Source organism: Alosa alosa, chromosome 11, assembly GCF_017589495.1.
Source record: "Alosa alosa isolate M-15738 ecotype Scorff River chromosome 11, AALO_Geno_1.1, whole genome shotgun sequence".
NCBI lineage: Eukaryota > Metazoa > Chordata > Actinopteri > Clupeiformes > Clupeidae > Alosa > Alosa alosa.
In genome coordinates this window covers 32,467,039-32,491,492 of record NC_063199.1, presented here as the reverse complement: position 1 = coordinate 32,491,492, position 24,454 = coordinate 32,467,039, and the positions used below count along the sequence as shown (strand labels likewise).

At 44.0% G+C, this 24,454-nt stretch overlaps 1 protein-coding gene across 1 annotated transcript in view; it reads right to left on the bottom strand.

Annotated features, from left to right (window-relative positions):
- Window positions 1-24,454, bottom strand: part of kcnq1.2 (potassium voltage-gated channel, KQT-like subfamily, member 1.2) — a 167,768-nt gene that overhangs the window by 103,041 nt on the left and 40,273 nt on the right. Inside the window, 1 exon segment of the mRNA XM_048256163.1 lies at window positions 16,035-16,103. Within this exon segment, the coding sequence (XP_048112120.1) occupies window positions 16,035-16,103 (69 nt within the window).

Sequence of the window (24,454 nt, the reverse complement as noted above, 5' to 3'; positions counted from 1 at the left end):
CGCCTGTTTTCCCACATCGCCCAGTCTCTTTGGATGGGTTCTCTCTTTTTTTTGCCGTTTGGAATTCTAGTGCAGGGCCTTGAGCGAGCCCTTGTCCAAATGAGTGTCAAACCTCACTCTGCCAAGCGGCCAGGCCTTCACAAACAGCTCATTTTAATGCTCTTGACAACCACACAAGATGGGGACCTTGTAACACAAACACACTCTATTGCTTTCCCATTGGCCTCTCCAGCTCAGCTCCACTACTGCAGGTGAATCCATTTAGCCCTTTTATTGTCCCGCAAGAAACGTTTTTCTTTTTCTACTCTCTCTCTCGCTCTCTCTCTCTCTCTCATTCTGTCGTTTTTTAAAGAGTCCACTCTTATCCAGAGATTTTCAATGAGCAAACCATCTCCCACGGTAAAGCGAGTCTGAATAAATAGCGGTGTATTTGGTAGTGTAAGGATTTGAGGTTGGAGTGATGAGTAGTGAGGAATCTTAGTGTTCATTCTTTCAGCAACAGAAAAGGAATGAAGATGAATTAGTGCAGTAGTCACCACACGGTAGTTCAACATTCGCTAAAGTGCAGATAATTTGAGAAAAATGTACATCTTAGGTTACACCACAAGTCGAGATACAGTTTTGTTTTCTTTTGTATGTGCCAGCTAAAAATGTCTAACTCTTTTCATTGTTACACCACATCAAAAATCAGGAAATACTTCTACGAGGAGAAGGGAAAACGGAGAAAAGTCGGGAAATACTTTTACGAGGAGAAGGGAAAACGGAGAAAAGTTGGGAACTACACAAAATATTTTCTTTGTCCTTGTTAACGCAAGAAGGTAAAGGATGTTTGCACATTCCACCTGCCTGAGGTGCATTTCTGAGGTTGTTTTTCACAGCCCTCCAGCATTGTTTACGAAACTGCCCTCTCTCTCTCTTCTCTCTCTCTCCTTCGTTCTCTCGCTAACTCTCTCCTCTCTGAGCAGACAATAGCGGGCTGTGAGCAAGGTGTGTGTTGGCGTGGCGGGTGTGTAACCGGAGAGTGGGCACAGTGTTATGGTGCAGCTCAGCCCAGCAAAGCGCTGTACTGCATGCCGACTCCACGGCTGCAGCACAGGAATAAATCTCCAGACAGACGCGCAGGAATCTGTGTCTGTGTACGACAATATCCTGTTTGGGCTCCGAGCAGCACTCTCCACCTCAGGCTTAAACTCCCCCAACCACCACTATCACTCAACTCACCCAGTCACACACACACCACATCAGCTCCAAAACACAGACAGCGTCTAGACCATATGTATTGTTTTTTAATCCCTTTTTGTGTGCTGGCACATGTGTACCACCTTAACAAGTGAGAAAACAACATGTGGACGCTGAGGCGTACGCTGGCTTGGAGAGATACCACCTTAACAAGTGAGAAAACAACATGTGGACGTTGAGGCGTACGCTGGCTTGGAGGGAGAAGGGAAAAGGGGGGAGTAACCCAGTGGAAAATGGAGGCTGGCTTTGGCTTGATTTGTTTTGCGTGTGAGGAGCGTAATTCTCACAGGCACTCGGAGGTGTAGCGGGGAGAGGCTGACGGATGAGAGAGTCGCAGATGTGCTGGTGTGCTCCCTCTTCCCGTAAGCTGGGGAAAAACAGAGCTGGCAGCCCACAGCAGCACCAGCACCAGCAGCAGCAGAAACAACAGCAGCAGCAGAAACAACAGCCAGGGATGCCTCTCTTCCCAACAGTGGGATTGCATTTCCTGAAACTCTTCTGAGCTGTGCCCAGGCTCAACATGATACTGGCTCGGACCGCTTGGTGCCCCCAGTGTAATTTGGCACGCGGGCAACAGTAGATGCCCTCTCCCTGACTGCTCCAGATACCTGCATACAAAGCACCAAAGTTTACACCTGACAGGACCATCTCAGGATTTTCCATACAGTTATACTTTTTCTCATGCAAATATATGAAGGGATAACAGTATTACAGAATTATGACATCTAAAATTCCTTGCAATCACTGCTTTCATTATTAAATGATTCTTTGATGCGCTAATTAGTAGTGTGTTGACACAGAGAAACAAAAAACAGAAGAACTCACTGTGCCTGTTTGCCTGTTTAATACACACATGCACACACACACACACACACACACACACACAAACACGAGAGCAGACCAAATCCATCCACTAAAACAAGAAAAATATGGTTTCAATCCGAAGTTATTGTGCAATTTCACGCAATTTTTTCGTCCAAAGGGACAGGGCTACTATAGTAATTCCAACCCAAGCGGAACCACTGCAGATATAGAATAATGAATTCCGTGCTCCATTGGGAAGGAGAGCGGTGCTGTGTGTGTGTGTGTGTGTGTGTGTGTGTGTGTGTGTGTGTGTGTGTGTGTGTGTGTGTGTGTGCGTGTATGCAGTGTGTAGTGAGGGTTACTGCAGTAGGGGGACACACCCATCCAAACTCTCTGGAAAACACTCGACAGTGACATTTCCACTTTCACTCCACTCTACACTCCCCTTTACCCCCCCACCACCACCACCACCTACACACACACACACACACACACACACACACACACACACACACACAAACACAAACACACAAACACACACACACACACACACATACCCCCTAAAGCTCCACCCCGCCCCCTGCTCTCTGTGGAAACTTCTCTCCCTGCAGCGTGTACGAGAGGCAAGTCATATCTCCAGCGGATACGAGCGCATGTGCGAGCACCGGTCTGCTGTGCACCCACAGCACAGCCTGCTGGCTGACGCAGACATCGATTGGCCCGGGGCTGGCTTCCCTGCCCCCACTCTGGAGGACCTCAAAACCAATCCGAAGGAGCACAGCAGTTTTACTCCGGGAATGAACACCAGAAGTAAAAGAGGTGCTGCTTGTTGACTCCAAAGACAATTCATTCTAGATGCTAGGAAGTATATGCTGCCATTATCACAAACACTGTAATGTGTTGAAAGTGTGTAGAACCCTCTACTACTTTAAATCACAATCCTAGTCAACACACTACAGAAATACAAGACAAACAAAAACAGATCGACTTAATAGTTTTCCGGGATTGGCACAATGCCTTAAACTTCTCCAGCAAACAGGGAAATGTGTCTCCGAATACAATGACATGCATTAGCACACACACGCAAGAAGTAATCGTGATAATTAACACTTTCCATCTAAATGTAGGAACCAAACCATTTCAAAGCAACTAACACTTCTCAACACTGAACCGCAGTCACTGCACAGCAGCAGCACTGAAACACTAGAAAGGTTCACTGCCAAGTCAGATCTCATTTGATCAAAGGCGTGTCATTTTCTCATTTCTGCCTGTTGCGGCAAAGAATGATGTAACAGCGCAGACAGATTACTTTTTTTTTAAAGTTTATTTATTTTTTTGTCCACAGATTAAAGGTTTAAAGATGCGTCACCGCTTTTGAATTCTAATCTTGGCTCCTTCTGAAATGTTTCTATCCCACTTTTTTTTGCCTTCATTAATCACATCATAAAAGGGCCTGGCTTGAGCCGAATGCTTTCTTCCAGCCCCCGGTCCATGACTCATGCTACGCTCCACTGACTTCAAGCCTTCATTTATAAAAACTTTGCTCTCTTGCAAAATACTCAGTGGCCAAAAGGAGGGAAAACATTCATTTGACTCCACCTACTTATACCTCATAATAATCCCTTCACTTCAAGTGCTGGGCTTCGCAGGACTGTGTCCAGATTCAGAAACCATGTTTCTTTGGGCAAAACATTTGTGTGTGTGTCATAAGAAAATTGCAGTTTTCGAGTCACCTCGAGATTGTTTGGAAAATGCCTGGACTCAACTTATTCCGCAGGCATGACCTGACCGAAATGGGAGGCGGCGAGCCGAAGGGCTTATGTGCTTGATGGCATCTCCAGCATGCAGGCATATTTCATTCCAGGGATGGATTAGAGAAGATAAAAAAGAGAGTGTTCGTGTTTTATTTCATGTCTATATTTAGCGCTTGTTTATCTTCCTCCTTCCCTACCATGTCATATGCTGATCAGAGGACCCCTGCTGTAAAATCCCTGGTCAGGAGCGGTCATAGGAAATGCGCTCATGAAACAAGCACTTCTTGAATCTTTGAAAGAGGCACGCAAGATGCCATCACATCTCCTGTTAGCATACCTAACATCAGCAACTAAGTCAGCTGTACTGTGCAGCAACTATGCCAACTGATATCGCACCTCTGTGTAAAGCTCTCAAAACAAACTTATTTTAATTTAAAAAAGTTTCCCACCCTAATATGTCACACTTAAAAACTTAAAAAACGAAACACTAGTTGCTGTCTTTTTTCATTTTAATTTAGCAGAACCCAGTGCCCTATAACCGATGGGCCGTAAACTGCAAGTAGCCCGTCGCCGGACTTGGGCTTTCTGGCACATATACACTTGTGGACTAAAAAGGGACTGCTTTTCAACACTCTCTGAGACTTATTTGGAACATTATTAGTCCCACTAAAGGCTGTGGCCCCTGGGAGGCCTTTAATGAGGAGAGCATGGGTCTTATTAGGAGGGGGGGGTGGCGCGCGTGTGGGGGGCTCTCATCTGGTCTCTGGCCTTACCTGTTACCCCAAATGATCTGCTGTGATTTTTCCACAACATCTGGCTCCAATGGCCGTAAAAAAGCCTTGTGTGAGCAGCGCTCATAACTGGGGTCCACTGTGTCACTACAGCACACAATATGGTCAACGGTAAATCGAAAACAAAAAAACAAAAAACACTTAGTTGAATAGTGTGGAAGGACAAAGATATCTTTAAATAAACAACTGTAAAAGGCATTGTTCTGGGCTTAGCAGGTTTAACTATACTGGTGTGGCCATGGATGTATTTATTTTCGAATGTTTAGTTACTTGAATTTCCCCTTGGGGAACAATAAAGTATCTATCTATCTATCTATCTATCTATCTATCTATCTATCTATCTATCTTATGGGATTCAGTGTTGTTGAGTTGTTTCAAGTCAGATCCAAAATCAGTACAAACTTCAAATCTCAGAATGTTTCGGAGCACTATGAACACCATCAATACCACACAGGAAAATACAGACACTCACAGACACACACACACAAACACAAACACACACACACACACACACACACACACACACTCTCTCTCACACACACACACACAGAGTGAACGAGAGAGAGTGAGACAACAGCATGCCCTTAAATGGGTCAGCAGAGGTGAACTGGAGAGATGAGTGATCCCTGTCTCACAGTGAGCGGATTTGAGCTATTTCCCTTATATGGCCATCCTTCTCCCACCCAGATGGACACCCTTTCAGCCGGCTCGGAAAAAGCTAATCGCGTTACGCTAGGAGCACATAGCACAAGCGCAGCACAGCGCACCTCTGGGATGGGACGTTTTGGGGAGCACACACCTAAACCAGTGTGATATAAACAGAACAACACACAGCCATCTCTGGGGCCGCACCCTGTCAAAGCCCTGTCAGACACAAAGGCTCCTTCACGCAGGTGCAACCTGCTCTCACAAGCAGCAAGGGGCTCTGCCCATGTGGTCAAACCGCAAGGGACTTCCAGGCATCGCCTCCAGCGAGAGAGTATGTACAGTATGCCTGTGTGTGTGTGTGTGTGTGTGTGTGTGTTTGTGTGTGTGTGTGTGTGTGTGTGTGTGAGAGAGAGAGAGAGAGAGTCCACAACATATCTGTGCCAACAAGCTGGTCCCTCAGCACAACACCCAAACATGCATCCCCTTAGAGTGTTAGCATCAGAGCAGCATGACACCCACATCAAGCGCACACACACACACACACACACACACACACACACACACACACACACCCAAACATGCATTCCCTTTAGAGCGTTAACATCAGTGCAGCACGGCCCCCGCATCAATGCCCCAACTGGCCCACCTGAAACACACTGGCCCCTAACACAAGCACACACACACACACACACACACACACACACACACACACACCCAAACATGCATTCCCTTTAGAGCGTTAACATCAGAGCAGCAAGGCCCCTGCATCAATGCCCCAACTGGCCCAACTGAAACACACTGGCCCCTAACACAAGCGCGCACACACACACACACACACACACACACACACACACACACACACACACACACACACACACACACACACACACACACACACACACACACCCTGAGCCAGGGGTGAGGGCGCACAGATAAACACTCCACTCAGGTGCTCCTGTGTGCTCTGTTTTCATTGCCGGAGCAGGAAACTCTAGCCAGAGAGAGCGGGAGAGCGCAAGCACACAAGCAAAAAGTATCTGGTGTTTATGCAGGTGCTCTAAAAAGGAGAAGTGAGACACTCCTCAAAGTGAGCTGAGGGGACTTGGCACTGAGAACGACCCTTTCCCCCGTCTCTCTCACTCTCTCACGCTCTCACTCTTTCTCTTTCATGCAGCTAGATCTCCTCATAACAGGACCAGAGCAGTCGGACCCAAATACATTAAGCCTTTCAACTCAACTCTCCCCACCAATATTTACACCTATGTCATATACAGTCATTGTGCTATCTGGGACTCTCCCCCCACAGTAAGACTTATCCAATGCATCTTATAACCTGGGAAACTTGCTGAAGCTTTGACCTAGCAACAGATTCAGAAGAGAACTGTGGGGGCAGCTATATAGATATATGCCTAAGAACTGTGGGGGCAGCTATATAGATATATGCCTAAGAACTGTGGGGGCAGCTATATAGATATATGCCTAAGAATGCACAAAAAAGGAGGCATGTTTGACTTTTCCAAATCCAGTTAAGGAATTGAGTGTGCTTTTTGCTCCTTCAAAAGCTTCCTGGAACAGGCCAATCAGGGTCAGCCAAACGAAAGTCTATCAGCTCAGCATCCAGACACAGAGGGGAGGGGAGGTCAGCAGTACGACTGTTGCGTTTCTCTGCCAGCCAGATCCATGGCCGATAAGAGCAATTACTACAGGAGACGCTGTGTTTGTGCAAACAAATCCACTTCCTTATGGAACACTGATGCTTAACCTGGAGTCAACATCATATTAAAGTCATTTTGAGTAATTAATGAAATCACTTATCACAAGGCCAACCGGGGAAAACAAGCTACTCTGAATCACAAAGGAAACAATGTCAGTCGATACAATTATGAGGCAAGGAACATTGGACATAACACAGAGTGCAGACAGGATTACAGAAGAATCAAAACCCAAACAGTGTAATGGGCATTAATAGACCAGGGTGAAAGGTGGCCGAGTCCTTTGCCAAATAAACACATCAGTAATTTCACTCATGTTTTCCCCCCTAAAAACAAAAGAACCAAAACATGACATCACTTCCCAGCCCCTGCATTTCTGCAGGACAAACTGAGGAGGGAGAAGAATAACAAAACACGAAGACGAATAAGAAGAGAGAGAGAGAGAGAGAAAAAAAAATAGCAATTTCCTGAGTTTATTTTTCTTTTCCGTTTTTTAATTTCAATTCGATTTGTCGTGGTAGGGGACAGCCTGTACCGGAGGAAAAAGAACTCTGCTGCCAGGAAGCCCTGGCCCTGGCCCGCTGTGTTAGTTTAACATGGCACTGCGTAGGAAATATATTAGCCGGGAGAAATACAGAAGCAGGATTAATAGCGAGAGGAGCTGAGAGAGCCGCAGAAACTCGGGGTTCCTCCTCGACTCGCCCAGCCCATTGTTTAAACGGATTAGGGCGACCCTTTATATGGTGCACTGCGCTGCGCTGTGCCTCCACGCTAGCTAGCACGCACAATGGAGCCAGTGGAGCGGCCCAAAGCCAGCCTCCACACACTCACCTAATTACTGCACTCTGCTGTGGCCCCGCGGCTCACCCCTGCAGGACGACTTCAAAAGCCACGGCTGAGAGAGGACAGTCTTGAAATATTTAGTGCTGTTCTTTGATTGATGATTAGAGCAGAGATAAACCAATCAGGCCTTGTCTTTTTTTGTGTGTGTAAAAAAGAACAAAATGGGTCAACTTCGGGCAGCATCTTTCCTGCGGTCTTAAAGTGTAGCACTATGTCAAATGTTGTGCTTGGGTGAGTAAACTCGTTGTTTCGGCGTCTTCAAAGATTTTGAAGCCATTCTCGTAAGAGTGAGCAGAGCATCAGTTTGGGCGAGCCTCCAGTCTTGCACACTGCAACCACAAAAGCTTGACGTGTTGAGAAAGCAACTTCACCATACCTTAGCAAACAACTTGACACTGTAAAATTAGCCTCCTAACCACAAGCCAAAATGCAGGGCCACACAAAGCAATTACAGCACACTGCAGCGCTGTTCAGCCATGCCTGGCACTTGACTTGAGGCCTTCCCTCGGCTCCCTCGGCTCTGTGGTCAGCCATCATTAGGGGGCATTCCTCCAGTGAGGATCAGTGGCCATAAAAAGGAGCCACTGTGGGCGTAAACACTCCCCTTTAACGGCGACGCTGCGCTTTCATTAATCCGGCGAATCCAGTGACAGCTCGAATGAAACCCACTCTTTCATTAAAGCACTTTATGGAGGAACCTTTTATTGCCCTGGTCTGGCGTTTGTCTCGTAAAAAAAAAAGAAGCCGGCACTAACCCTTTGCGCTGGCTTTGTTTGGAATCCACTCAGCATCCAGCGGCCTCACCGACCGAGCCACTTGGAGGTGAAAACGGAGAGGAGCCATTCCGCCTGAATCATCATCTTGTGGTGAAGGGTCTAATAACTCCCTTATGTCATGATGGAACCTTCAGGAAGGGGACACTGCCCGGGTACCATCTCCAAAGGAACGTGATCTACTGAGCAGACGTGACTGGGGGAAGCACTCAAAAGGACTGGCCGACTGAACCACGGTGTACTTTTTCTGATTCACTAGCACCACGCTGTTTAGATAACAATTATAACTGTTTGCATCAGTCGCCATAAAAGCTGACCTCCTATCCAAATGATTGGTGGCTGTTTCTTGTGGGGAGAAAATTGCGAAGATGTCAGAATAGTGTGTGTAGTTCTGAAGACAGGGCATGACCGCTTATTTTGGAATCCAAACAACGACATATGTGCTGACACACACACACACACACACACACACACACACACACAGCCCTTGGGAACTGCTGAACCCCACAATGCAAAGGGCCTGGGTTTGGCGAGGAGGCCAGTGTGGATCGGCCCTCCCTTGCTACAGCACAGCTGCTATACTGGTCCTCATATATATAGATACTGAAGAGGCCTGCAGCCTGTGAGAATAAGAGCAATTCTTTAAACCATCCCTGAGGAAGTTAGGCCACTGCTTCACATTTCACATTGAGGTTCCATTAATCAACAGTAATTACATGGAAGTGTCAACACTGACAAAGCATTATGTTAATGCAGAAGTTAATGTTTTATAAATGTTGCACTGTATACATAGGGAACTGTGTCATGTTGATTAAGGAACCTTGGCTATGGAGCAAAAGTCATAGGTAAAAAATAAAACATTACATCACAGTATTTATTAGCACTTAACAGTTTATGATTACCAAAAAATATTCTTGCCTCCTCTGCATTAATGCTGTCACGTTAATGTTGCTTCAGGGATCAGTAATGTGAAGCACTACCATCTCACCTAAACAAACTTAGGAATTTGATTCATGAAATAAACTTGATCTAATATGAATGAATCGCCTGCCAGGACATTCCTAACGAGTGATTTCACCCATTTTTTCTCCCCAAGTCACGTCAGTGGTAAAGCCTGGAACACTACCCTGCACTTGGATTTCAGAGCAGTCGCTGAAAAAGCTTCAACCACCTCAGTTATAAAGCAGCTTCCAAAAGGACTGCAAATATTGGTTATGCATATGTGTAAAGTGGGACAGAGGCCTTGTTGGTTATGAGATTAACTACTGTCTGCCTTTGCAGGCCTGCAATGTCCAGGGAGATGAATCAGTATGTGGCTGTTTTATAGCCAACCCCAGTTTCTCTCTCTCCCTCTCTCCCTCTCCCTCCTTCCTTTTCTCTCTCTGCACTGGCACACATTCAAGACACTGGGGCACAATTTGTTCTTTTCTCTCTTTAGAGTGGCAACAGACTGGCCTTTCTCTCCAAAGACACAAAACAAACCTGAGATGATGGATCAGTGTGTGCACACACTCCGGCCTCTGCTACTGCTGTGAAACAGCCTTCCCGCCCCACCCCACCCCCCACCCCCCTGCCCGCCCCCTGCAGAGAGTGTAAGTGGGTTTTAGGACCTACAACAGATTTTGTTTAAAGATGGTGTGCAGAATCAAGACAAAGCACGTTTCCTGATAAAATAACAGAAAATGAGTTTCCTACAGGCTGCAGAAAGAATGATGGAAGACCTGTGACAAGGCCTGCTTTGAGAACATGCCGACACATTTTTTGTTTGGTTAGACAAATACATTATTTAAACATGCTGACAGCACCATTTTAAGAGAGGTAACAACACATTGTACTGTAGCTTTTTCGGAGTCATTCTTGTCAAGTGTCAAACGGGAAAAAAGACAACAAGTTAGGTGGTTCCTAAAAGAGGGGGATGAGTATCATTTCAACTGCCAGCGTGACGCATTCTTTCGTGCCTTACCGCTGCTGTTTATCTCTGTCCGGCTTGCAAGGCAGAGCAGCCAATTAGAGAGCGCCTAAATGAAGCCTGCAGGTGTCCCATAATGACTTTTACTGGTCTGTTAAGAAGTCCACACACACCCCCCTCCAGGAGAGGAAGGGGCTGCCTCAGGCTATGAGATGACAGACCACTCTGTTAACTGTGAGGTGAAGGGCAGAGAGGAATAAAGACAAGGCGCCAAAGACAGAGATGTTTGGGACAAACAGGGTAGTTAGTATTTTCCATAAACTTATTGTTAAGGCCAACCTAAGCCAAGAAGAAAACACTTGCAATTATTTACTTCTTTGAGAAATGATTGTGTTTTGTATATGTTTGCCTTTGCATTGTTTTTGAAAGGGGTTTTGGTTTGTTTATTGGGGGAAACTGTTGGTTTGTGTTTATTGGACGACACGTGTTTCATAAATACATGTTCTGTACACAGAACAGTTTACTATAAACTGCCACTGTTGTTGGTTTCTCACACTTTCTACAACACTTGCACAATCAAAGGAAATAAATATTTTCCAGGCGTGCGCCTGAGGAGGAAAGATAATTAATAAATTCATCCTGCTTGCTTCAGAGGGTAAGGCCATGAGCAATCTGCAGGGGGAGAAAAACTAAGAGGACAAAGGCGGAAAAATAGACCGTAAATAACCGACCGCATGCCTTTGTGTGTGATCTTTACGCTGTCTGTGAAGCCTGTGTTGACTGGTTCTGTTGGCTGGAGGCTTGGCCCCCCAGGCCTCCTGCCTTACACACAGTGGAGATGTCAGAGTTTGTGTAACACTCCGGCTGATAAGGTGGGGCACTATGATGCAATAACTGGACGCTTCACATTCTACGTGCCTCCGTGCATGTGTGTGTGTGTTTGTTTTTGGACAGTATGTGCAAGTTATTTTCACACACACACACACACACACTAGTCTCACTAGAGAGAGGAGCCTCAAATACGCAAACAAACACCACGGCAACCAGCAACTAATCAGAGTCTGTGGGGGAGGTGGGGGTAGGAGGAGGTGGGGGTAGGAGGAGGTGGAGGTGGAGGTGGGGCTGCAGGAGGAGGTGGAGGTGGAGGTGGGGTGGGGGAGGAGGAGGTGGAGGTGGGGGTAGGAGGAGGTGGGGCTGCAGGAGGAGGTGGGGGGGGGGTAGGAGGAGGTGGGGAGGTGGGGGGTAGGAGGAGGAGGTGGAGGTGGGGGTGGAGGAGGTGGGGCTGCAGGAGGAGGTGGGGGTGGGGGTAGGAGGGAGGAGGAGGTGGAGGTGGAGGGGTGGGGCTGCAGGAGGAGGGGGGGGTGGAGGGGGGGGGGTGGGGGAGGGGAGGTGGAGGGGGGCTGCAGGGGAGGTGGGAGGTAGGGAGGAGGTGGGGGGGGGGAGGAGGAGGTGGGGGGAGGAGGAGGAGGTGGGGGGTGGGGGGGAGGAGGTGGGGGTGGAGGAGGTGCAGGAGGAGGTGGGGCTGCAGGAGGAGGTGGGGGAGGTGGAGGTGGGGCTGCAGGAGGAGGTGGGGGTGGAGGAGGTGCAGGAGGGTTAAAGGTGGAACAGGAAGAGTGAGGCAAAAAAGGTAAATAAATAACCAATGGAGTGCAGCAGCCTCTGCACAGTGATAAGCCTCCTGTATACAGCTCCTGCAGGATCACAGAGTACTCCACCGAGAGCTTTAGCTTTTACACTCTTGCACATTCTACCGGCCAAGTGGACAATGGGCAGGTTTCTACTGCCCCTGCTGAAAGCTTACAAAAACCTGACACTGACGCTTAAGCAAAGAGAGCAAACCAATAGGCAAGGCAATGTGATACTGCTTGCAAGACAGTTCAGAGTGAATGCAAACATAAAGTTTGCGCTGAATTGGAAGGTATTTTCCAGCAACAAACTGGCCCCGGGCAGAGCCAGCAGCGATGTGACATCAGGGTCAGGGGGTCAAACTCACAGCTGGGTCTGGCGCCCTGTTTACAAACCTTTGAAGAGGCTTCGGCTGACACTGAGATGAGCAGATACAGTAGATGTGCAAAAAAGCTGCATATTCACACTCACACAAACACACACACACACACACACACACACACACACACACACACACACACACACACACACCAGAGTGTGGTTACCCGAGCCACACCCAACGTACCCAACGGGTCAGATCGGGTTCGGACAAATATTTAGAAATTATACTCAGGTTTGGACACATCCGTGTGATATGCATTGGATGTTTTACATTTAAAAAAGCTTATTGTGTCACATGATGCTATTTGAGAATAAAATAGAATTTAAAAAAGGACCCAACAGCCTTCTTCCTGTGTGCGTATGTCTTTATGTAGTCGTGACAACGCATGTGCATTTCAGGAGGAAAGACAGGCTATTTAAAAAAAAAAAAGTTGTTAGCCTATCGGGAGATTTTAAGACCAAAGAAAACGAAGTGAAGTCTAGGCCTACAAGGTGGAACGAATTTGCGTTGCATACTGTGGTAAAGACATACTGTAGGATACCGGCCGTCTCGTTCAATTGGAGGAGAGAATTTCCTTGAATTGCCCCAATTAACGTTGATGCTGCATATGGATCAGTGATAGAAAGACCGTAGTTTCAATGACTGTTGCAGTTCATTTCAAGACTTAAACTGTCAAGAAAGTTCGTCAATGGTAAGACTAAAATTCTATTTCAATAGGCTATGCTTGCTTGGGTGTCTTGTGTTAATGTGCGCTGTGTGTGACCTGCGTGTGTGCACGCTCATCTGATTCTGTAGACAATTAAGAATTCCATTTTTACAGTTTAATAGGCTAAAGACATGCCCAAACGTGAACATTTAATCACTAGCGTGGGAATAACTAGGGCATCATCTGCATCAGACGCGGGCTGGGTTCGAACAGAAATATGCGGCCTGAACTGCACTCTAACACACACACACACACACACACACACACACGTCCAGAATTATCCAGCATGTTGACTGTTGACAGATGGAAATTATTTACCTTAATATCCACTTAACTGCAGAACACACATACTGTACAGCCCATGCAATCCTAAACCAGATCCTAAATTATTTGATTTGAAAAAAAAAAAGGATATTAAGTTATCTCTGCTCTAATTACATTCGGACACAGTAACCCACTGGCAGGGTGCCTTCAGGCTGCAGAGCCACTGCTCTCATTTCACTCTAAGAGCCCTAGCGTAATCCGGCGCAAAGTGGCACAAAGCACGATGCAAGGCTTATTCTTATCTTACACTCAATAAAGGGAGACATTTTTCGCCATCACCTCCGCATTTATTAAACCTTGCGCCCAGTGGAGTGCCAATTAACGACATAAGAATTAACAATTAACAGACCAAGAAAAACCTGGTCTATAGCGAAAGGCGCATATAAAGCACAGCTGAAGATGCATTGTCACCCAATGTCAAGGATATTACGCCCAAAACACACCCATGACTGATTAAGAAACATAACAACAATCCTTTTTGCGTCCATGTCCAGCGTTTGATCACAAAATCACGCCATTAAATTAGTGATTGTGGACTGGCCACGCCTTTAATGTCTAAAACTTTCGCCTCTTATGGCCAAAATCCCTAATTTTTCTGTTGATTCAAAAATTTGAGCATGTATTAAATAGTATTAGGGGCATCACTAAGGGGGATGATGATGGGAGTGAACAGAACCACTGCCAGAACATATCAATATCAACAACTCGACTTGACATACACACACTCACTGACCTGCCTCTTCTGAGTGCATTGTGACTGACTGCTCTTATGCTATACAGTTAGGAGATGTGGGGATCGTGCCCATGGTTGCCAAACTAATGAATTCCATTAAGGGAAGATGTTATAAGGACGATGTGATTTTCAGAGCAAGATGGCATTACTCGAACTTCGTTTCTCAATTTTGTTATTCTAACGGCAGATGGGTACACAAGATCAGAACCAAACCACCTACGGACCAGAGAGAATCCACAGCCTCCCCAGCATCTCTCTCTTGCACTTACTGTACTGGATGGTCTTCAGTTCAATTTCTCTCATATGACTCGTTCACACCTCTCTAACACATAGCGCTGTGTGCACGAAGGACTCAGATGACAGGAAGAAAAAACGAGAAAAAGAGAAGGAACACCCTTTGTTGTCTCACAGTGTATAGTGGGCATCAACTCATCATGTCCCCGACACAAGAGAGAAGGGCCAGTGTCAGCATCTGGGGTCAGTCAGTTCTGACGGCAAGCAGGTGAAGGGTTTGAGTATATATGTTAATGAAATGAAGCCCATAATGGATTCCGACTGGTTCAAGTGAAGCCCAAGCCAAGTCACATGTTACACTTTCTATACAACCAATGTGGACAGCGCAGAAAAGGTCTCTACGTCTCACACTCCTGATTCAGTAAAGGGAACGTTTAATCCTTTTAGTTGACCTCCTTTCACTTATCACTTAAGTATGCAAGCAGTGCTACTGTGAGCTGAATATGGCAGGAACATAACAGGCCATTTTAATGGAACTGGTATAATATATGAAAAGAAACAAATACACAATTGTGAAAATCAGGTATATGTAATTAAAAGTGTTAAAGTGATGTACATGGAGCAACCTCATTTTTGAGCAATGTTACTGGGTACCCACATAGCCAGTTCCATTTACTCTGGTTGGATGCAGGGCTAAAAGCAAAAAAAAATGTCTGTGCCTGAAGTTATCAGACATTTATGAGGACATCATATATGCTGTAATCTCATTGGATATTTTCCAATCTTAAACATGCTGGGTCACGCCTGAATTCAGGCACGGTGCCTGAACACTTTAAGCCCTGTGGATGATCATGATGTTTTGCCTACTGATGATTTAAGTACTCCAGGAAAGTAGTTTCAATATCAATGGGAACATGCCAGAACCACAATAATTACGAACGCTGTCCAGCAACATTGGTCAAAAAGTTGCCCCATGTATCCTCACCTTTAGAGTAGGCCTGTACTCAAGGCTATATTAATAAGGTTATATTAATGTACTCAAGGCTATATTAATATTAATAAGGCTAAACCATAGTTTTGTGTCACATACTGCTGACAGATGAATAGACTGACTATGACATTGTTTTTGCTGAGCTTAAATTACATAGAGTACACAAAGTCAACAAAGTCAACACAGCATTGGCAACGGGAAAACACAGCATTGGCAACGGGAAAACACAGCATTGGCAACGGGAAAACACAGCATTGGCAAAGGGAAAACACAGCATTGTCAAAGGGAAAACACAGCATTGACAAAGGCAACACAGCAAAGGAGAAACACAGAGGGACCAGGGCTGATATGGGACATGATGACGAAGGATTTGAAGAACAAAATTGAATTACGTTTATCACATCAGGGCCACAGATTTGAAAGGGGGCTCAGCTAACAGAATTTATATCACATCTCAATCCGATCATATCAGCGATCATTTTTGTCCTGTCCACTTCGTTCTGGACAACATCACATGCTTGAAAAACAAGTGGCTGAAAGAGTGGAGCAAAATAAATCACGGTACCTTCTTGTGTTCAAGTGTTGTGTGGAGATTGAGTCCTGGACCTTTGCCACCAATGGCCTTGTCATCAGACTGTAAGAGAGAAGCATTTGTGCAGAGGGCTTTCAGGGGGATGCTGAATGCACATATTGAATCAGGGGTGGAATGCAGAGTGCTGGAGGTGAGATTGGATTAGTGAAAGGTGGAACCGGCACAAAGACCATGGGGGAGAACCAGACAACACCCCACCACATGCACTAGAACCAGCATCAGTCAGTGCTCCCGTAATGTTATTCATACACACTTATGCCCTCCTTACACTGACAGACTTTGGAAAGATTTGGAAAAGATTTTTGAAAGACTACAGTCTCTGACCCTCTCACATCTAAAGACAAGTAGTAGAGTTTTAAGTCACAGACTATGATTTTGCAATGACTAGGGATCTTTACGACGGAGCATTAGGGCCACACATGAAGAAAAAAATATTTTTTGCCTTGACGAGATTAAACTCGACATGCGACTTTAAAGTCGCCATGTCGACATTAAACTCAACATTTCGAGAATAAAGTGGAAATATCATGTCGATTTTAATCTCGACGTGTCGACATTAAACTCAACATTTTGAGAATAAAGTAAGTTTGGAGAGAGAACGACCGCTCAGGACTCTTGAAAGGGAGGACGAATGAAACAATGCAGTTTTCTTCGAGTGCAACAATGATTAGACATAGACATAGGCCTACATCATGTGGACAAAACATAGAACATATTAACCTCCGTTGCTCAGCCAATACTTTCCTGTTATCATGGAGTTACAGGCAATAAATGCGATGGTCAAAAGTAAAAGTAGGCTAAAGGTCATTAGCGGTTTATTTATTTATTGTAGGCCTGTTATTAAAGAGTGTTTTTCATCTAAAGGTTCAACTTCATGCTTATGCACTAGACTAGGTATACTAAGTGTTCTCCCCAATCCCAGACTTTCACATTGCATGTTTGTTTGTAATGGATGCAAAACAGCCTATTGCATGTCTATGAAGGGACGACCAGGCTCCCGACCAGGCAACCCCATTCTAAGTAGGGGTCACATATAACCCCATTCTAAGTAGGGGTTAAATGCACACATATCCTAAATGCACACATATTCCCTCACGGGATCAAAAGAGTATAGGCCTATGTACTTATACATATCTGTGTTTATAGCCTCCTATGCAGGTGAGACATGGAAAAGCAATTTTAGAAAAATGAGTTCCATGTTAACCTATGGAGAATGTCGGCCTGTGGGTCATGAAGGGTAGTTATTTGGATGTGCGGTGGCCTTACCCACGTAAAACAGAGTGAAATAACATGTTGTAGCCTACTATAGAAACATTATATCATTGGAAACATGTATTATTCTAGCTATAGTGCATGGTATAACCGCGAGATACAGTGCTTCACGATGATGGCATTGAGTTAACAGAAGACGCAATCTATCTATCTGAATATCTGCAATCTAGCAATCTATCTGAAATAACACCTATTTGAAGTAGGCCTATTATTCATGCCACATATTGTGTGTTAGTGTAGGCTACATAGCTTAAACTGCAGGCTATGTTTAAACTGTATTTTGAGTTTAATGTCGGTCGTCGAGATTAAAGTAGATATAATATTTCAACTTTATTCTCGAAATGTCGAGTTTAATATCGACATGGCGACTTTAAAGTCGACACGTCGAGATTAAAGTCTACATGACATTTCAAAAATATTCTTTTTAATGTTGAGTTTAATGCTCCGTTATGGCGATCTTTAAAGGGTCACATGTCGAAGCGAATCTCGACATGGCAAAAAGATTTTTTCTTGTGTGGCCCTAATACTACCCTAATACTGCAATAGATAAACAGGAACTGAAAATTATAGCCTACTAAACTCAAAGTCTTATTTTCGTGTTTCTGCAGCATTGTTTCATGCGTGACATCCCTAAACGATATAGAGTTGTTCTGTCACGTGGAAGAGACGACTAAATATGTATAAGAAATGACAAATATTCTGAGGAATAACAAATAATCATATACGCTACAGCTGTCGCCTACTTTGCCACTTCCTGTTTGGTGTTGGAGAGAGGTCGCTATTGGTTTTTATAGTTCACGTCACTATTTGCATGAGCCACGACTAGAAGGACTTGCGATAATATCAAACATGTTTGATATTGTCATAACGGCAAAACTAGAAAAGGACTGACTCCGACTGAATTACAACCGCTAAGATTGGCACCTTACACTTAACGATCTAGGTGACAGGAGCGCACCGCGATTCCAGTACAACTCCCATATTTCTGTCCGACTTTGGAAATTTAGTCGCCGACTGTGAAAACAGAACAAAATTGTACAATGTAAGGCCGCCATTACCCACACACACTTACCACACATACACACACACACTCTCTCTTTCTCAAAAACACACAGTCACACACACATGCACATTCATATCAAAGACATAAAATTATACATAAATACATCAAATCCAATTTGCGGATATTACGCCTAACGAGTCCAGTCTAATTTGGCCAGACAAGTGTGAATTCATACTCCTGGCACAACTGAAATCACATGAGCTACCTTAAAACATGATTAGCACGTGGCCAACTCTTTAGTGGTCACCTATTTTCAAGTGGCAAGACAAAAATAGGTTGTTTACTGTGTGTGGCCTCTCAATAAGATAACTGATACTGACTACAGAGAAAATACAATTTTCCTATAAAAAAAAATGACATGCTTACTTGCAACTTGGCAAATACTGGGACTATCCACAATTCAGTGCAATGGAAATTTCCACAGAGAGGGACAGCTTTAGCTTTTCATTTTCAGTGTCTTCTGACATATAAAACATTGAGGCTAATGCATGCATTCTTGATAGATTTAATGTCATTTCCTGTTTAAGATGGTGTTTAATTGGATAATGAGGCTTTTGGCCAACATGATGTATCATATTGTGCATGCAAAACCAGTATCGCTATTTACAATCTCTGTTTTAAACCACAAGAGAACATAGGTCACAGAAAATGTTTTTCTTTTTTGCGTTCTTTTGGTTCCTGTTGGTTTACATTCCATTGCCACTCAACACTTCAGGCCATCATCCCCCCCTCTGCATGCTGTCACCATACTTTCTGACTGATAAGCTGTTGACACAGGTACAGTGCAAAGTCAGATCCCCTGGGGTCTCGTGAAATGAGCCTGCAGCGTAGCACTTCCATGGAAACTCACTCTGCGTCACCACAGGATATTATTCTAAGGGCAGGGCGAAATGTCCGACACTCTTAAAGGATAGAGGAGAGATTCCCAGAACCCTGCCCCATGGATGACAGCTTCTGCAATCCCTTTACCAAATGTATCTTGAAGTTTACTCAAAACTTCATGACGAGTTTACCAAACGACACAGCAAGTCAACAGCTAAACACTGTCAAACAATTTCAGATGCTTTTCTGTGTCAGTTCAACTTAACACGTAAGAAACAACACTGTATGACAGCAGAATAGAGTTTCTGTACCAAACATAATTATGACCGTCGCTGCATAGCGGTCATATAGGGATTGTATAAATAATCTAAATTGTGGCACCGAGGATGATGAAATTTTTATGGAATGTTGATCAACCTAGCACATAACCACTCATTTGTGATTTGTACCCCCGGTAAAAAATGAAAATGCAATATTATACTGCTTTAATAGCCCCTATCTACAGTTGAGATGTTCTGAACTGCACCAAATGTCATGTGTATGATTAACCTACAAGGCAGGACTGTCACACACACACTCTCTTTCTCTCTCACATACACACAGACACACACATATAAACACACGTGCATACAGTGGGCGTCGCTTTCAAATGGCCACTTCAGTCGTGCAATACGAGGCGTGAAGCTGCGTGAAGCTTTAGTACCACTTTCAGCCACTGTGCTTCGCTCTGCCACTGTACATCGCTCTGCCTGCCGCCCCTTCTGAAAAAACAGGAGGCTACCATTAAACATTATTGTTGTCGAGAGGAATCCCAGCCTACGAATTCAATAACAAAATAAATCATGCATAATTAAACATTACCTCGATTTAGGCTACTTGGGTATGGCTTAAGGCTTGACTACACGGTGGTAACGAAAATCAAAATCAAAATTTGCTGTCTACATTATTGTCACGCAAACTACGCAAACTACTAACGCAAATACGCAAATCAAAACAGTGTCTTGTGTGATAATTGAGCCAGTAGAGAAATAACTGTTCAGAATTAATCTGTAGCCTTGGGTAGGCTTCTGCAGAAAACAATGTTGTTGCCGATTTAATACTATCTGGCTTAATGTTTTTAACAGGCTACACCAATAGAGGCTTAGACAACTATGACCCACATTTTGGTTTCGTAAATTAATTTGCCCTACTTCTTGACTGCAATGTAGTCAATTGACTGCTTGACATGTCATTTTTATTTTTCTGTACAATAAACAAATGGCTTTATGCCGCAGAATTACATTCATATTTGGCTGACTTCTGCAGACGCGCAAAAAAACACTGCCACTTCCCTCCCCATATTCCACTGATCACACATCAGACATCAGGGGTGTGTTTCCCAAAAGCTAACTACGCTTAACCCAGATTCGAACTCTTGGACAGGGGACTGATAACTGCTGCATAACAGTGGCTGTCATCAGCCGGCCTTAACGCACTGCGCCACAGAATTGACAGCGTGGGTGAATATGGGGATAAATAACAATAGAGTACACAACTGTTTCACCAGCACATTTAAATGACACGTGTTAAACGTTAATTCAAAGCAGTGGTTAATTTACAAGGTCAGTCTATATGAACCAATGAATTAACTTGCTGACCCTGAGAAAAACAGATTTCACGGATTAAACTGAGGTAGTCCATTATTAAGTCTCTTTTACTGTATGTGCAGGTGTGCCCGTCACGTGCTACTAAACGTCATTAACCACCTTAGTCCAGACTACTGAAGTTTGGAAACGATCATGGTCCAAACTTACAAGTACTATGTAAGTACGACAGTTTTGGGAAACAGTCGTAACTTACATGTTGGTTAGTTAAACGATGCATCGTACCACGTTAGTAAAAAGCTAACCTCTGTAGTTGTACGGGAAATGCACCCCTGTTTATTTTATTTTATGAAGCCTATAGGCTACAGTAGATCACCTGTCACATTCTCACTTGCAATAGAAAGATGCAATAGCCATTGGTCAAGTATTGAGTATAAACCAATTAAGATAGTAGCCTATACAAAAAGTACTTCATACTATCATAAAAATTTGTTAAAACGAATAGCAATTTGCAATTTGACAAAACACTGTATTAAATATGTAGGCACAGGAGAAAACTTGTACATTCATTGGCCCGTGGGGAGATCACATGCCAGTTGCCTCTCCCTTCAGTGTTATGACTCTGTTGATGACTTTGTCCAGGCCTCAGGCCCCTCCTCCTCCTGGACAATAGGCCAGAGGTGGAGAGATGGAAAGGTGCGTTGTTGGGCCGGAATAACAATTCATAGAAACACACACACACACACACACACACACACACACACACACACACACACACACACACACACACACACACACACACACACAATGACACAGAGCATTTCCAATTCAAAAGGGAAAGCACTGCTCATTGCAAAATGCAGAATGCAGAACCTTTAAAGGTAAACAGGCCTATAACTTGACTAAAACCGGCCTATAACTTGACTAAAACCGTGAAAAACTGGAGGTACACCAGTTATCTGAGCAGTCTGTATGTCCTCATTTTGCGAATGCGAGGACGATATGAGCCTGTTGCATTTCGTTAGATGTTGGAGTCACGCATAATGTTTGAAAACCACTGGCGGCTCTTAATCAGCCAGTGGTTTTCAAACATTATAATTTAACACACAACAATTGGATACTTCATCATGTTCCCATGCCTACATTTTGGTAAGTAGCATAGAGATCGTTAAAACAATAAAGTATGGCTCTCCATTTGGGAGAGTTTGACATCGAAAACTTAGACTACCGTCGGAGATGCTGACTTGCAAAAGCCTCGGGATAACACGTTATCTCCACTATCATCAGTCAATGCCCTCTTGATCAAAGTGGGGAATGAAAGAAAAAGTTTGAGAACCACTGGCTTAACAAGTTACCTGCAGTCCAGAACACACAGAATATTGCAACAGAAAGTTGCCTTTATAATCAACTACTATTTGTTCCAACAGCATTCAAACAAAGCCTACTGTTACTGTAGTAACTGTACCACATTATCCCAAGCTTCAAAGAGCTCCCCACGTCTGTGACAGACAGACGTGAAACCGCTAAATTGTCAGCTTGTTTATACCCCACACTGAACGCGAAAGACCGCTAGGCCCATAAACTGTGGGGAGCGGTAGCCTACTCTCTGGGATTTAAGTCAAGCAATATAACCATACAAATGTTTCAAAATGAGTAATTTTAAAAGTAACGTAGGCCTAACTGGTATCATTACAAACATTATTCTGTGTCCTAAAAACTGTCATTTTATGGCATTGTGTCATGTAAGGTTATTGCAAAATCTAGAGAAATGTGTGAGGTGGTCAGCGGGGGACAATTGAGACACACATTGGATTGTATTATTACTTGAACATTCCACACTATCCACAGCTGTGGTATCGGGGGCAGGAGGATTACTGTTATATACAATTCTTCAACAGAAGACCTGCCTCGAATGCAGGCTTGCGCAAAATGAAGGCCTGTGGTTTGCGCAGCCTACAGTAAGTAGGTTAAATAACAGACCCGCCACAATGTGCGGTATGATGATTTTTTACGAGCAAGATGTTTTTGGTGCCCTACGCGCACTGCATGTTCTTAAATAACAATGATCATCAGTAGCCTAATATTCGACCATTATTTTGTGTAAATGGGATATGCATTGGGTTAGACACCAGGGGCCATATTCACAAAGCCTTTTATCTTACCACTAGGAGTAGGCTACTCCTAAATAGCAATAAAATATTTTAGCTAGGAGTTTCTCTTATTAAGTTATTCACAAAGCCTTTCAGACCTACTCTTAGTAAGGAAAAATGACAACTCCTGAACAGATTCTGGAGCGAAGCGCTCTAGAATCTTTGACTAAGAGTGAGTGAGTCTTCGTTGCTATGGATGACGTTATTACTCATGCACGAGCTTGACTGAAGTGACCACCTTGATTGGCTGATGATTGTAATGCAGGAATGATTCCAAACACCTCCCTTACGATGAGTGGCAGGTGACAGGTCTGAGAATGCGTGCGCTACACAAGGACGGAAGATGATGAATAACTGAATAAAAAGGCCTAGCCTAAATTAATCAAGAGTAAGGCAAAACAAATAGCCTAGTAGCCTAATGAAACATATGGATTGATGTAGTATCTTTGTAACATTATTAAATTAATCTGTTACTATGCCTATGCCTACATTTGCAAAAGAGAACATTTTAATTTGATTCACAATAATGTTACATTTAATTTACATGTTGACAATGAGTAGCCTAGTTTTGGTTGTTGTTGGTGGCTTTATTGCATGTTAGTTATGCCTACAAATCAAAATTGCTTCCTCACAATTGGAAGCTCCTGTAGCCACATAGGATTTCAAAACATGGTGAAATGCCACAAAACTGGTTTGTGAATAGGTCTGTGAGTTAGGTGTCCTCTCGACTTCTTTTAAGCTGTCACAGAGGTGGGAAGGTGTGATTTGTTTGGGGCAGGGCCGGATTAACTGGGCACAAATGTCTGATGGCCCCCCCTGCCCCCCAGCCAACGTGAATTGGGCGGTCAGTTAATAGGCCTATATCGTGAAGATTTTTCTTGCCATCTAAGGCACGAGCGCATCTGTATGGATCTAAATTTGTCTCAATAATATTTGTATATGCGCAGAGGGGGATCCACAAATATTTCTTTATTTGCATGTGTGTTTTGATATCTACAAATAAAAAAATCATATTTGTAACTCATATATTGGTTTTTACAAATATAGATGTGCATTAGTAAATAAAATGCCATTTGTAAAACCTAAAATTTAATTTGTGAAATGTGATTCTGCATTTGTGGATCACCAGCACACGCATTCAACCTTTCCAAAGTTACGTGGTTTTGAGATGTTCTTCGCATGAAAGTCGCACAAATCCACACGTAAAAAAAATCATATTTGTAACTTGTAAATTGGTTTTCACAATTGTAGATGTGTATTTGTAAATGAAATGGCATTTGTAAAACTGAAAATTGCATTTGTGGATCACCAGCACACACGTTTTCGCATTTGTGGATCAGCACACGTATTTTTGAGACAAACTTTGCGGCAGAGAAGCCACCCAGATCCACAAGTACGTAGCCTGCTGACCAGACATGTGGACTCGAGTCACATGACTTGGACTCGAGTCAGACTCGAGTCATGATTTTAATGACTTCAGACTTGACTTGATAAAATTCGGCA